This window comes from Meles meles, chromosome 7 (assembly GCF_922984935.1).
Source record: "Meles meles chromosome 7, mMelMel3.1 paternal haplotype, whole genome shotgun sequence".
Lineage (NCBI taxonomy): Eukaryota > Metazoa > Chordata > Mammalia > Carnivora > Mustelidae > Meles > Meles meles.
In genome coordinates this window covers 5,476,568-5,492,148 of record NC_060072.1, presented here as the reverse complement: position 1 = coordinate 5,492,148, position 15,581 = coordinate 5,476,568, and the positions used below count along the sequence as shown (strand labels likewise).

At 56.5% G+C, this 15,581-nt stretch overlaps 1 protein-coding gene across 3 annotated transcripts in view; it reads left to right on the top strand.

Annotated features, from left to right (window-relative positions):
• The first annotated feature begins 5,620 nt into the window (after positions 1-5,620).
• Positions 5,621-15,581, top strand: part of MPPED1 (metallophosphoesterase domain containing 1) — a 74,282-nt gene continuing 64,321 nt past the window's right edge. Inside the window, exon 1 of one of the 3 annotated variants that reach the window (XM_046010597.1) lies at positions 5,621-5,704. In XM_046010597.1, the coding sequence (XP_045866553.1) occupies positions 5,678-5,704 (27 nt within the window). In that variant the 5' untranslated portion in view covers positions 5,621-5,677. Of the gene's footprint in view, positions 5,705-6,221; positions 6,294-6,718; positions 6,894-15,581 lie in introns of those variants that run through there. The other 2 variants (XM_046010599.1, XM_046010598.1) reach the window with 2 other exon arrangements.

The following is a 15,581-nucleotide window of genomic DNA, read 5'->3' as shown; positions in this document are numbered from 1 at the left end:
TATTCCATTCCTGCCCCAGAATGCCCTCTTCCCTTCACCCTTGCCACCAGGCACTCCCCTGGCACCTTCCCTTCTCTGCCCTCTGGTGGGGGGGTGAGAGGTCCCTTGTGCTCCCCCAGCCCATGTCCCCCTCTGCTCACCAGTGTGTGGTCACGGTTAGTTTCCAGGCCCCACACTCTCTGGACCCGTTGCTCAAGGGCAGGCCCATGTTCAGTCTCTGCAGCTCTGGCTTTGCTGGGACCCGAGGACGGGCTCTCGTATCTATGCAAGTTTACGGAATACGAGCCACCTTCTGGCCCGGCCCCGTGTTGCACCCATTCTTCAGAAAATGAAACCAACTGTGAGTTGGGTGTGGTATCTCAGGGATCACAGGGAGCCCTGGGACAGACCCAACGCCACATATTCTCGCTTCTTTGATATCCGGGAGAGGGGAAGAAGTGACAGCCTGGGGAGGGATCAGAGCAGGCTTGGGGCAGGGCTGGGCCTGGCCAGGACCCTGGACAGCTCAGCAGCCCGAGCCCATGCTGGGATGGTACCTGAGATGTGTTGGGGTCTTTAGAGGGCTTGGAAGGAGCTGGCCTGGCCCCTGATGGGGCGCGGAGTGTGTGGAGGGGAGAGTAGGTGCCGTGAAGTCTGAAGACTGGCTTTGCAGTCTCAACTTTAACATATACTGGCTGGACAGGTCTCCAAGCCTCTTGGGGGCTCAGTTTCTTCATCTGTAAAATGGGCTTTACAGTCTTCCTTCACAGGGCAGATTGCCCCCAGCAGAGGTCCCAGCCAGGCTGTTGTGAGTCATAAGCCAGCTACAAGGATTCTGGAAAAGCTCTCTAAAAAACAACGAAGAGTTCACAGGCAGCATGCGAGGGGCTGGGCCATGGGACCTGGCAGCCCAGGTGACTCACAGGGGATGCTCAGGGGTGGTGACAAGACGGTTAGCAGGGGTATCCCCTTCCCTATTCTCCCTGCCCCAGGAGAGCCGTGAGCTACGGCACCCCCCTAGCTCCTGCCCGGGTGTGGCCTCTGTCCAGCTGCTGGGGACTCCCAGCCTGGAGCAGCGTCACATGGGGGCAGAGGACACCCATCCTGAGGCATATTTTGGGCCAGTTTTCCAGCAACAAATGCCTCCCCGTCCAGGTCTGTCTGCCTGGAGCCGCCCCCGTGGTGTAATCAGCTAGCTAGTGTCCTGAGGCTCGCTGGACACTGGGCCCGGCTCTGTACCTGGCAGTCTGGGTGATGGCTCAAGGGTCATATGGGGGGAGTGTCCTGGAATGGGGGGCTCATTTGGATAGCAGCCTGGCTGGAACCTCAGGCAACGGCAAGAGGGGGGAGTTCCTGGGGTCCATCACGCCTTCTTATTTCATCTCTGACCAAACACAGGAGCGAGCGATTACATCATTTTTCTCCCGAAACTGAGAAAATTGAGGCTCAGGGAAACGTGAGAATGTGCCAAGGTCCCAAGCAAGTTGACGGAACCAGGTTAGAATCCCGATCCCTAGACTTGGTATCTGGAACAGCGACAGCAAACACCACTAGCTGAACACCTGCTGCGTACCAGGCCGTCCACGTGCACCGTCCCCGGGCACGGGATTGTTGAATCAGCTTTACAACAGTGAAGACTGAGAGACCGTGTTTCAGATTCATGACAGCCAAAAGTGGCAGAGGCAGGATTTGAACCGATGGTCAGAGCCTGGCTCAGGAGTCGGGTGCCGTCATTGTGGGTTGTACCTGAGTCTGACCAGAGGTGGGCAGGGCCTGAGCTCCCTGCCAGGGCATGGCTTTTCCACCCTGGGCCCTGGGTCTGGAGGGAGGTCCTGACTGAGCTCCAGGTCAGACAGCTGCCTTGAACTTGACCTGCCCCTGGGCTGTGTCAGGATCCAGACAGACCTGGGCTGACAGGCAGAAACCGTGGCGGTTCTAATGGGGGCAGAGGTGGGGGTGCAAACCCAGGCTTCATCCTTCCCACCCCAGGGATTTTCTCCCGCCCCCGCCTCCCCCCCCCCCCCCAGCACATACTCATGTCCCCTCCCTGAAATTCCCTGGCCTCCCCTGCCAGGGTGATCGCTGGGGCATGACACACTTCTGGCACATTGTAGGAGCCCAGGGACACTCTGCGGAAAATTCACCATACCCTGCACGCTGGTTGTGCGCCAGGCACCATGGAGGACCTAAGGAGGACACGAAAACCCAAGCTCCTCTGTCACTGAGGCACAAGAGGCCCTCCATGGCACAGACCTCGCTGTCCAGCCCAGCCCAGCCCCCGCCCTATGCGCCCCCTCCGCTCTGAATGTCTCCCACTCCACTCTCCATTTTTCATGATATTCTGATGATCATAGAAAGGTTGAAGGTGGGGTGCCTGGATGGCTCAGTCATTAGGTGTCTGCTTCGGCTCAGGTCATGATCCTCGGGTCCTGGGATTGAGCCCTGAATCGGGCTCCCTGTTCCGTGATAGGCCTGTTTCTCCCTCTCTCATTCCCCCTGCTTGTGTTCCCTCTCTCGCTGTCTCTCTCTCTCTGTCAAATAAATAAATAAAATCTTTAAAAAAAAAAAAAAGGAAACGTTGGAGGCTACAAAGGGTTCCATCAGTAAAATTAAAAAAAAAAACAACCCAAAACACCCATCACCTTCTGCCCGGGGTTTTTTGCTGGACATACTCCCTACCTTCTCTTTTCCCCTCCCTCTTTCTTTTTTCAAAGCACAGTCAGTAGCGTTCTGGTGTCAGCTGCTTCACTGGCTCACGGGCTGTGCCGAGCATGGAAGTGACTCTCCTGTGACGTCACATTTCAGCAGCGTGACTCGGTTGCTGGGGAATCTGTGGGCTTACCGGCATTTTCAAAACCGATCCCCTCTTGCTGGGCATTTAGCTTGTGTCCGACTTGGGACTATATTTAAACACGGGCAGTTATTTCCTCAGGACATCCTCCTAGGAGGTGAATTTCTTGGCCAGTAGATAGCCTACCGTGCTTCCGAGACTCTTGAGACTTTGTACAGGCTGGTCCCTCTGCTGGGCTGTCCCTTTCCTCTTTATCCTCATCCTGAAATCATATTCCCCTGATGTGCACACATAACCTTCTTCGGAAGTGTCCCTGGGCTGCACCTTCGGTCCTTCTCCCCGTCCTCAGCTGCCTTTTTTGTCCCCCATGTCATAGGCACCTGTCAACCTCCTGCCTTTCTGAGGGCAGACGGCCTGGCACCGTCTCCTTCTCTCCCCAACACGTAGTAGGCTCCTGGGAAATGCTTCCCAGATGAACAAGCCGTCCCCTGGCTGGTTCAGCAGTATGGGATTGTGTGGTGTTTCTATTAGTCTCCATGAACAAGTGCCGCTGTGTTATTAAATTTTTCCAAAAGCAGAATGTCTGCTGTGTTTGCCAATTGGTTGCTCTTTTAGGAATGGGTCTACCCTGCCCCTCCTGTACTCCTCAATCTGTCTTTCGGAGCCCAGTCACTGGACACCTGTGGCACCAGAAGCCTTGTGGGGTGCCCTGCTGGGGCCCAAGTTGAAGCAAGAAGCCACCTAGACCAGGGTAGGTGTGGGTCAAGCTCAGAGCTCAGTGTCTGGGCCTGGGAGGAGGGTGTCGGTGTAGGTCATGGCAGCCTCTTTAGGTGGGGAGCTCATGCTTTGCTCCAAAAGAAGTGACACTCAAAAGAGCGGCGGGCATACAGTAAGTGCTCAATAAATGCGTGTCCCGGGAAGGCAAGCGATGGTGTCTGGGAGCTGAAGGGAGGGCTGGTGGGATTCGAAGTGGTGAGGAAGCTGGTTTTAGAGGATGAGCGTCACAGGAATTTCTCTGTTCTCTCCCCAGGGACCAAGAATGACAATTCTCCACTACCCCAGAGCGTGTCCTCCAGGGTCTCCTGAGGCCGCTACCAGGCTGTGGCTGTGTCTTTAGCAGGCAGCAGGTGGATGGAGTCTGTTGGGCTGTTGAGCCCAAGACCTGTCCCTCAGGCAGGCATGACAGTCTTCCTTGGAGAGGATGTGCGGAGAAGCCTGCAGCCCTAGGACAAGAAAGCCGCTCCCTGCTAGTCTGGGATGTGGGATGCTGCTTTGTTCATCCTCCAGAGAGTTGGGCGGCCCAGCTGCAGGAGCTGGGAGGCTCCATGGACCAAGAGGAGTTTGAGGTCAGAAGGATCTCATCCTTCACTTGCTCAGGAGACGCTGGCTTTGCCCTGGGCACTGGTTACAAGACACCATAGAGCATTTTGTTCTAATGAGCTCAGGGACCCTGTGGCCTGCTGAGCGTGGCACTCAAGGCCCTGTGTGGCCTGCCTTAGGGACTGCTCCTGTCCTTAGGGTGTCCACACCATCCTGTCCTCCCTGCATATCTCCTCCTGGGGATCTGCAGTTCCTACCATGGGGAATGTCCATCAGACCATCTCCCCTGTCCACCTTCTGTATCTTTTTCCAGGCCCAGCCCCCAGGCCCTCTTCTGGGAAGCCCTGCTCTGTCTCTCAGGGTGGGCATCTCTCCCTTTCCCAGCCCACGCTCGGTCCAGGCTGGTCTCTGAGCACGTCTCCCCTCTGGCTTTTCACTGGCCATGGCTGGATGGCCGGAGCTGCCTCTGGGTGCCCCCTGCCCCACATCCCTGGGCACCCAGGGATTCCCAGGATGACACCAGTGTCAAATGGGTGTTGCAGCCACACGAACAGTGGAGCAACCACGGATTTGGGCCACTGAGCAAACCTTCTCCGTGGCCTGTGTGTCTACCTGGGCTTCCATCCCGAGTTCCCACGTGACTGCTCTCACACTCCTCACTTCTTGACTTGGGAAGAGCCTGCCTTGGGGCCCTGACCTTCACCGGGCAGGCACACTTGAGCTGGGCACCTGCAAATGTCAGCATGGACCTGAGGGACAGAGCGAGTGATCATGGGGGGATGGTCCTGCCTGGTGGCCCGAGGGCACTAGGGACCCTGGGGGGAGACCATGGGGCAGCTCCCTGCTCCGGAGGGGAAGCGTAGGGACGGCTAGCTGGGGGTTTCGCTGTCCTGCCCACTTGCCTGGCTGAGATCACACTTATAGCCTGGCCTGTTCACTCTGCCCCAGGATCACCCTGAGCCAGGGTGAGAGAATCCAGGTCCACAGACGAGGAAGAGGAGGCAGAAGCCCACCTGCGATCCCCTCAGCCACTCTCTGTCCCCTGTGCTGGCCTCGGGTCCCCCAGCCGGGCCTCCTTCATCCCCTGGAGCAGCCCCTCCTGCTCCTCTGGCAGAGCAAACTCTAACAGATAAATCTGACCAAGGCATGCCCCTGCCCCAAGCCTGCTATGGCTCCCACGGCCCTTGCTAAAGTCCACCCCCTTAGGCAGGCATCCAAGGCTCTTCCTGAGCTGGCTCCTATCCCTCCCCTCCCCACCCCATCTTCCCCTCTCCCCCCACTTCCTCTTTCTCTAGCCCCATTGAAGCTGCCATTCCAAACATGCCAAGGCCTTTGCATGCACTGTTCCCTTTGCCTGGAATGCCTTTTCCATACCTTTTCTCCTTGGCACACACTTTCTCAGCTGGGGTGTGTCCACCTCCAAGAAGCCACACCGGGTAGCCGGCCTAGCTTCTGCGCCAGCACTTACGCGGGGAATTCTCCTGTGTCCCTGTCTGCCTCCCTACCAGACTGGGCTGTCCCCAAGGGCAGGCCAGGCCTGAGGCGCCCACGCAGGGTGTCCTCATACTGAGTCTGAAGCGGCGAAGAATGCAGGAGTGGGAGCCACCGTGTGATGTGAGTGTTGGGGGAGGGGACCCAGAAATATTGTTGAGGAGCCTTAGATGGGCCTCTGAGGGGCCACACCCCCTTCTCACCTCCCTCTCAGTCTGGGAGGCCCAGGCTTGACCTGTGCCCTGGCTGCAAGCCCTGTGGACATGACCCTCCACTGTGGCGGGGGGCTGGAGGTCATAAGGGGCCCCTCAAACTCCCCCCGGTGGGACCACCGCCTCTAGGGGTGCCGCTCTCCCCTCTGCTCAACAAGGCAGGACCTTCTTCAAACCAGGGGCCAGGTTCTCTGTGGCCCTGCCCGGCTTACCTGCCCTGCTCCGGGTCAGGCCTCTGCTGGCCACCCGCTGTACCCTGGAATCTGGGACCTGGGACCCCACGGGAGCAAGAGATGGGGGCGCAGGAGGCGGAACCGGGCCTATGCAGCCTCCGAGCTGGGGTCCGCTTCTCCGCGGAAGATGGGGGTTAGGGGTCCGGGGCAGGGTGCCCTCGCGGTCCCGGGAGGGGGTCCAGGCCGGAGGCGGGGGCCGCGGCGCCCCGGAAGGAGCCGCGCACGCCCCAGCACACGGAGCCGGCCGTGGCGGCCGCGGATCCGGAGGTGAGAGCGCCCCCGCCCCGCTCCCCGCCCACCCCGCGCGCGGCCGGGCCCGGGGCTGGGGGGCGGGCCGGAGAGGGGCGCTGGGCACGGCGGGGCGGCCGCCTGCTCTTTTCCGCAGCGCGGGCCCGTTGCTGCTCCCCGCGTCCGGTCCGCTCCCCGCTCCCTTCCCCGCGGCGGCGGGATGCGGGCCCCGGGCCCGGGCGGGGGCCGAGGGCCGAGGCCTGGCGGGCGCTGCGGGGGCCCCGGCGGACGGCCGCGCGGGGCTGGGGACCCGGGGCGCGAGCGCGGCCCTCCTGGCGCCGGGGCGGGGGAGGCGGGCGGGCGGGCGGGAGCGAGCGAGGGAGGAGGGCGGCGGCGGGAGGGGGAGCCGGGGAGGCTCGGAGCCGCGCGGCGGGCGAGGGAGGGGGCGGCGGGGAGCCCCCCGCCCCCCGAAGGAGGAGTCTGGCTCCCACTTGCTGCCTCGGACGCGCGGCGAGGCGGCCGCCGCCGGAGGAGCCCCCGCCCCTGCGCGCCTCCCTCCCGGGAGCCGGGCCCCTGCCTCCCTCCGTGCGCGCTGCTGCTCGCGGCCGCCGCGGCCGCCGAAGAGGAGCCCGGGGCCAGGTAGGGCCGGGGGCGGCCGGGGGCGCGGGCCGGGGCGCCGCGGGGCGCGGGAGCGGGCGCGGCCGGGACCCTCTCCAAGGCGCCGGGTGACGCCCGCGGCGCGGCGCAGGGGCGCCCGCAAAGTTACTTTGGCCGCCTTTGCCGGGTGCCGGCGCCCTGGCCGGGCACCCCCGCGGCCCAGCCGGCCGAGCGGGTGACGCGGGGAGGGGCCTCGGCCGGGGCGCTGGACTCTGACTGGGGCCGAAGGGTCAGCGAAACTTTTCCCGGCTCGCCGGTCCGTGCTGGCTGCCGGCGGAGTTGCTGCTGGAGGAAGCGGACTGGCGGGGCGCAAGTGACGACGACGGTTCTAACAATAGCAGCCTCTGGTCGCTGAGAGCCTACTGTGCGCAGCGAAGCCCCTGCGGGCACTTGGGGGCAAGGGAGGGTTTACGAATGCTGGTCTAGTGGCCACTTTCGCTGGGCGCTGTGGAAACTTCATCCACCCATGCGGCCGTGCATGCACGCGTCCATCCATCCACTCACTCATTCCACGCGTTTTTGGTACTATCTGCTGCGTGCCGGGCCCAGAGGATTCAGGGGCTAACCAGGCAGGTCCCAGCCCTCGCAGGTCCTATTTCCATGCTAAAGAGCTGTCCTGTCTCTTGTATCTTTACTCTGGGACTTGTTATAGGACAGTGAATTCCCTCTCAGTCTCCCCTGATCCAGGTGGAGACAGAGGAGGGTCGGTCTGAGAGCTGATGTGTCCAGGAGTGTGTGGCAGACCACGGCTTGGGGTCCCCAAGACCCACCATTCTCTGTTCCCTCCCATCCCCTCTCTGCTCAGGCGGGAGGACCAGAGGCCTGGCCCTGGCCCTGGCTCCCGAGTGTGTCCCATTGACCTCTCGGAGATGTGTTTCCCCCAGCACTGGGTCAGACCTCTCCCAGTTCCCCTCCAGTAGCTTGGTTGCCTCCCCTTTCCATTTCCAAGGCCCCTATTAAACAGAGCAGAGCAGAGCTGGGTAAGCGGGAAAGAATTACGAAATTAAACTGGGGAACAAAAGTGAGTGGGCTGGTGGGTGTTTGAGCCGGCTGCATGGCCGTGAATGGTGGAGAGAGACTTGTAGACTTGTTAGTAGGGACCCGCTATGCGGGGAGCTCAGGCCAGGCGCTCCCATCCTCAAAACCCTGGTTGGTCTTTGCAGGGGAAAAAAAAAATGACACCAACTTCATGAATAATTAGTCAGGTTGGCTAAAATCCTCGGGGCGGGGAAGGGGGGATGTCGGTGAGGCCACCAGCTGGACTCCCACAGCCAAGTTGAAAGCCAGGCCTTGGTCCACGGGAGCCAAGGCACGGGGATACCATTTGGGGAGGGCGTGGTGGGTTTGGCTGGGCTGAGGCAGGGTTCCGGTGGTGGAGAGCACACAGGGCTTGAGAGCCAACCGGCGGTGATCGGGAGGCATTCTGGAGCTGGGCACGGTGTACCAGAGACCGCGGTGTGCTGGAGCCATGCCTGCTAGCTCGTGCTTCACGAGGCTCGGCTCCCTGCAAATTGGCTTTCCAAGTGGCAGCCCCACAACACTTGTAAAATCTTTTTTCTCAAGATGGGTTTCTGCGAAATGGTTACATCTGTTTGAGTCCTCACTCGGAGGTCTATTAATTGGCTGATGGCTAGTCGAAAGGCGATAATCCCGTCACAGAGGTTTCATCATGCTTTCAGAAGTGGTTCAACGTGGGGCTGCCTTTGTATTTATTTCTCTACCCCAGAAATTTCGCGAGACCTGGGTTGAGGTAAATCCCTTGCATGTTTGATGGGGAGGCTCAGAGTATCACCTGCATGTGGGGAGCGCTAGCTCTGATGTGACTGCTGTGGGTGCACTTAGGATCACCCCCCACCCCCCAGCTGAGGCCCCATGGACTGTGCTGATGGACAGAACAGGTCTGAGTTTGGGTAAAAGGCCCGGGCTTCTGGGTCTTTCTACTAGTGTCTACACTGTGTCAGGAATGTATATAGGCCGATAGATAGAATAACCTTTCAAGAAAAGCCTGCTTTTAAAAAATTTCCCAGACCACCCTGGAGACTATGAAATCTTCATCCGATGAAAGCAATTCAAGTTCATTTGTTTTCCTTGAACTTGCTACATTCCCTGGCAGGGACGGCCCCTCGTGTGCTCACCTAACCGGGGACAAGTCTTTTTGCCCCGCGGAATTAAGGACGGTAGTAGCATTTCACTCAAGGGCAGCAATCAAGAGGAAAAACCAGCATTCCTGGTTCAGACTAGTGGAAAAAAGACTCCCCCCTCCCCCTGCAAAGTGCCCTCATCTCTTAATCTATCGAAATGATTCTGTTGTTCCGGCTTCAGGCCTGTGAACTGAGCATGAATAGTGGGGCAGGGGAAACAATCGGCCAGGCAAAGACTTTTAACAAGTAAATATGATGCACAGAAAAAAAAACATGCAATTAGTGGAGGTTAGTTAATGCCTTTCAAGTTGCGGCCGAGCTGCAGTTAAGGATAGAATTTCTGCATTATCCCCGAATTGTCTGTCAAAATCTTTAATGTGACAACGTGACATGTCTCTCCCAACGCCCCTCCTTCGCTGTGAGCAGAAAAAGGGTCTTTTCAAGCATCCCCCCTCCGCATTCTTCTTCTCCCTGAGATCTCTCTTTCAGCAATTGGTACCTTTGTCTGTCTGCACCTCTGGAATCAGGGACCCTGGGGGAAAGGGACTCCCCAGATGCAGGAGCCAGGGAATGGGTCCTCAGGTTCACCCTGATGGGCTGCTTGTGGGGTCTCCCTTCTGGCCAAACGTCTCACCTTCTGGGATCAGGCATGCCAAATGCTTGGGGGGCAGGGAAGAGGGAGCAAAGGTCATGATTCGCACCAGAAGAGCTGTCTAGACGGTGCTAGGTCACTCTGAGAGCAGATCCCCGTAGCTGGGTGTCCTGGGGGGTGGCCGTGTCCACGGAAGGAGACCACCAACTATCATCCTCTCCAGACTGCCCCCGAGACTGTTCGCCTCGAATCCGAAGAAGCAAAGAAAACGTTAAAGCAAAAGCAACCCCAAGGGAAAGAAAAAAGAGAGATCCCTTTTTTGGGGGTGGTGTTGGAGCGAAGGTATAAATAGTTCCGTGGTGAATTTGATTCACTGTGGCTCCCCAGTGATCTGGCCACTCTGCTGCCAAAAGGAAGTGTTTTACTTTATTTTGACTTTTTCCGGTCCTAATGAGACGAAATTTAGTTCTGTCTTCTTTCCATTGGAAGGATCTATGGTGGAGGAGGACAGCCCCAACCTCATTAAAAAAATCTCAGCAAATTGAGATTATAGGTTTTCGTTTTGAACTCGGATGCAAACTCGAGGTATTCTTTGGTCTTTTCATGGCTTTCCATCAATCACTCTTTGGGGGTTTTCTTGGACATGAATTGGGTGGCTTGATGTCACAATCTGGTCACACACGATAAATAAAGGCAGCCACAATGAAAACAAGAAGTCTCCCCTCTGGTTGATGGTGATGCTCGTTGAGTTCAGAGCCAAAGATGGAGTAGATCCCTCCCTCCACCACCCAAACCTGGACCGGAGAGTTTGCTTCTATCGAATGCCTTCCCATCTCCATCCCCTCCTTCCAAGAAGGATTTGAGACTCAGCATTGGTGCATCAAAAGACTCTTGGCATGGCCCATGCTAATTTCATCACTTTAAGGAGCAAATGATACCTACTTCCAATTTCTAGCATACCGGTCATTTCCCCTTCATTTCGTTCCTTTGCATTTTCCGACGGTGCTGCAGCCCACAAGACCGCAAAATATATTGCTCGGCTACCTGAGAAGTGTGAGTGCTCGAGCCCTGTCTTTCCCCCTTCACAACCAAGTGCTTTTGGCATTGGGGCATTGCAGTGCTGGTGGGAAAGGCAAATGTTCCCTCCCCCAGGGTGTGGAGGGTGGAGAGTTGAGTTTTGCTGGTTTTTGTTTGTTTGTTTTTTGTTTTTTTTCCTGGTCATTCAGACACACGAATTAATTGACCATACTTCGGAGGTTTCATCCGTAGTTGCAAATTCCCCACGATCTCCAAAAATGCACTTGTGCTGATTATAAAAATGGCAAAACCTCGATCTCAGACTTAAGTATTAGAATTTACCATAGTGCCGATTTGATTACGCTTCAGTGACATCTGTTTAATAGATTTCCGTGAGAACTGTAAATCCATGTTCACTTTCTTTGCAAATTTTACTTGAATGCTGAACAGCCCAGACCCTCCTCCTCCCTCCCTGACTTCCCAACCATGTGGGTCCCAAACCCCATGACTGTTGAGTGTGACTTGACATGAGTGTGGAAAGGAGATTCAAAATGCTGATTTTTTTTTTTTTTTTTTACACATTTACCTCTCGTCTCCTTTTGTGTGTGAGCGTGTCTGTCTGCGTGTTTGAGACGGATCTGGGCAGCTTCCTATTTCAACTCGGCGGCTCCGTGAGTCTCCAAATGCTTTATTTTGAAAACTAGGACATAGCACTTTGCGGAAGAAAAATCATTCCGCTTGTTATTATTTATGTGGTTGCTGATGTACTAGATGGATAGAGAAAGCACCAAGAATTATACTAATTTATGGAGCTGAGCGTTGGTTTACAAACATATTTCCCAGCCTGAGCTTTGCGGGTTTCTCCGCATCTTGGGCCTCGTTGGGTGCTGTGGGATTGGAGAATATTCAGAATTTGAAGACCAGCCGGGTGAACCGACTGCATCCGTGTCTAAAATTAAAGGAATAAGTGAGCAGCTATTTGTGGCAGAGAGGACATGATCCACTAAGCAGCGCTCTCCATCATTCTGAAATAAAAGTACATAATTGGAAAATGAAGCGGCAGCCAGTGCTTGGGGGGTGGGCGGCGAGGAATTAGAAAGTGTAATTTAAAATCATGTAGTCATAATTCAAAATGGGCCCAGCTAAAAGGTTTTTAAGTGGTAAATGCTTTAAAGTCACTCGTGGTTGATCCTTTTTCAAGGAAGATGTCTAATTTTCACGATATGTGTGCCCTCCTTCGTCAGCTTGGCCCATCACTCATCCGGCGAGGCTGCCGGCCCCAGCTGCAAGGGGGTCATGCTCCGTCCTGGGGACCCGTGGCCGAGAGCGGGGTCGGGCATACGAGAGGGCTGGCCTTTTCGGGATGCTGTGGATTGGGCTTGATTCCCCCCCATCCCTGCCGTGGGCTATTTGTTTGTTTTTTCCTTTCCTTTGAGTTTTTCTCTCTCTCTCTCTTTTTTTTTTTACCCCTTGATGACATTTTTTTTTAAAAAAGATTTTATTTATTTATTTGACAGACAGAGACCACAAGTAGGCAGAGAGGCAGGCAGAGAGAGAGAGGGAAGCAGGCTCCCTGCTGAGCAGAGAACCCAATGTGGGGCTCGATCCCAGGACTGTGAGATCATGACCTGAGCCAAAGGCAGAGGATTAACACTCTGAGCCACCCAGGCGCCCCCCCACCCTTGATGACATTTTTAACTACTGACTGATCAATTGCAGATTTTCAGGCATGAGCAAAGCAAGAAAAGACAAAACCATTTAAAAAGTGATTTTTGAACTTGCGTGGAAGAGTGGCTTAAAGAATTAGTCTCCCCCTGTCCCTTGCACCTTGGTGTTTTTCTGTGAAATATTATTTCTCCTGCCTTTGACTTCGGGAGGACTACTTAGATGTTCGCGTGGCTTCTCTGTGACCCTTCGCCACGTGGCAGTAAATGTTGGACAAAAGTCCCAGGGAGCAGTGACTTGCCCTGAGCTGGCTTTCTCTCCCAGTTGCTCTGGGTGATCGGTGGGGATAGTCACCGGCAGTCTGGGCTGACTTGGAGAGGTGCCCCCCCCCCCCATTAGAGAAGACAAGGAGTGGAATAGAGAAGCCCTTAGGTCCCCGGAGAAAGCCGTCCAGGCATCGGTCTTTGTCACCACCCCGCCTTGGGGGGACTGTTGGGGTAGGTGTTTCTCTGGGACTTCTTCTCTGTCGTGGACAATCCTGTGTGGTCATTGCCCTCTGAGTTCCCGACCCAGCACAGCACAGTATTGTCCTAGCCTCACGGTCCTGGGTGTAAAGATGCCAATGCCAAGAAGAGAAACATGGGTGCCTTTTGAGGAGTGGTTGCCTTGATGGCCTTGGGTTGGCTTTACTGATGGGGACCTTTGCCCTTTATGACATTTCCAACTGTCTTTGAGATGGGGACGCTTTGGAAAGCCAGAGAAGATGCTGGCAATAATGACCGGCAGGGGACAATGAGCCAGGACCGTCCTGGGCCCGCCCTGGCTTTGAGGAGCCCGTGTCAGGTGGAAGGGGATGCCTCAAGCCTCATGGCAAAAGAAATCTATCTTTGATGTTCACATCAGCAGCCCCTGGTGGCGCACATGCTCGTGGCTTTCCCTCCCGAATCTGCTGGGTATATTTGAACTGCCAGCATGACCCAAGTGTCTCCTTTGCAAAGATGTTCCGTGTAAGCCCAGGCCTCTTACAGTCTCTCCTTTCTGGGCCTTTGCTCATGCTGTCTGGTCTCGCAGCTGGGTGGGGGCCTTCTGGGGCCCAGAGACCCCATTCCCTCCCCCTCATCCTAATGGGGTTCTGAGCTGCACTTTTGATATCCCTGGCTGCTCCCTGGTCCCCAAGCCCTTTGCAGGTCAGTTACACATCTGAGTCATGTGGGTTGCAGAACAGGCCCCCGGAGCGGGGACCGTGGGTGTTTGGGGCTGACCTGCAGTGTGTTGGGTGCGGCGGGCGGCGAGGAGCTTGCCTCAGAAAGGTGGTCAAGGGTCCAGGGCAGGCTGTTCTGCCTGTGTCCGATTACAGCGTCCTGGGAAGTGTGAATTAACGGGGTGGGGGTGGGGTCGCTCAGTAACGGGATGGGGGGGGGAGAGGCCGGGAGTCCGGCTTCCAGGTGAGGGAGGAGGGTTCCTTGATTATCTGAAAATCTCTGCTCGATTTTCAGGAGCTCCCTGCAGAGCTTCCGGGTTTTACCGGAACTTTCTAACCACAGTGGAAGCCTACTGTGCCTACAGTAAGCGCCACAGAGCGCCTACTGTGTGCTAGGTCCTCAGCCAGGTGCTTTCAAAGGTCCCATGTCCTGGTGTCCGCCCAGGGGTTCTGGGAAGGAGGTCTGAACGTCCGCAGCCTGACAGGGCAGAGACCTGAGTTTCGGGAGGTGAAAGCTGCTTTTGAGTCCAGGCCGTGAGTTGTGAGCGCCTGTGCCGTTGTTCTCGTTCATTCCTTCATTCACCTGCGGTTTTATTCTTGGCTTCTCATTCAGCTCAGACACAGGAGATGTGGTGAGAGAAGCCCTTGGGGGTATGTGGCTGGAGCCTGCCTGCCTGGCCCAGCCTGGAGAGGTCAGGGAGCTGCCCGGCAACCAGGTGTGTGCGCCCGCTCATGCAGGGTACGCAGTCTTTTAGCGGAGGGAACAGCACGTGTGAAGGCTCAGAGGCAGGACTGCTGGTGTGCTGGGGGGAAACCAGGGAGTGCGGGGCTTCACCTGAGCCATGAGAGGGAGCCTGGGCATCCAGTGTGGCCTCCTGAGCTGACTGAAGGATCTGGGGCTTTAGCCCAGAGCAGCAGGATGGCCTTGGGGACATTTGGTGAGCAGGAGGGAGTGGCTTTAGTCAAATGTGCATTTTAGGATCTTTGTTCCGGAGGCTGGCTTGGGCTGGCCTTGGCGATGCAGTCAGAGGAGGCCGGAGGAGGTTGTGGGGACAGTCAGAGAGCACAGGGCCTGGAGCCGGCCTCTTCCTTACTTATGACCTTTCCATACAGCTGGCGCCTAATTGCTCCTTACCGCTTGGTGCCTCGGCTGATGTCCAGGTTCCTCATGGCATCCGAGGACCAGTGAGGAAATGTCTTTGGGGGGAACCAGAAAGATAAATCACCTTGTGAGAGAATCCGACTCGAAAAGTGGGCCCTACAAATTGGAGGCAATATTTCAACAAGAAGTTTTCACCCCAGAAATTTCAAGAATTTTCGGCTCATCCGAGCAGGCTGATTGGGCTTCTGTGGAGAGGCAGGCACAAGGCTTACTTCATCTCCTCTGTCACCCTGAGAGGGGCCTAATGAGGCAGCAGAAGCAGCGCAGAGAGGTTAAGTGACTTGCTCCGGTCCCACAGCGAAACAGTGCTGGAGACTGAATTTGAACCCCCTGCCCGGGACTGCGAAGTTCGGGCCGTTCTCCACTGTGGAAGAACACCAGGGGTCAAGAACAAAAACAATAAGAGGGAGGCCATTTGTTTTTTATTTTATTTGTTTGAAGATTATTTATTTATTTGACAGAGAGAGAGAGATAGCAGTAGAGACAGCGGAAGCCCAGGGAGCAGCAGGCAGAGGCAGAGGGAGAAGCGTCTCCCCGTGGAGCAGGAGCAGGAGGAAAGACACAGGGCTCATGCTTTACGGACTGAGATACACAGGTGCCCTGAGAGAGACCCTTTATTGGTGCCTCCCCTGCCTCAGGGCCTTTGCACTTCCTTCTGTCTTGGGTCTCTTTCCCCAGCTCTGGGTCTGGCAGGCTCCCTCTCAGCACTCACCTTTGAGGAGACATCCCTTCTCCAGACAGGCCTTTCTCGATTCCCCAGTTTCAAGGAACAACCCCCCTTTCCCCACTACTCATCCCGTTACTCTGCTCTTTTTCCAGGCACATATCAATATCTGAAAGTATCTTTTCTATTTACTTTGTTGCCTCCCCCCATCCCTTCCCTTGTGGGCAG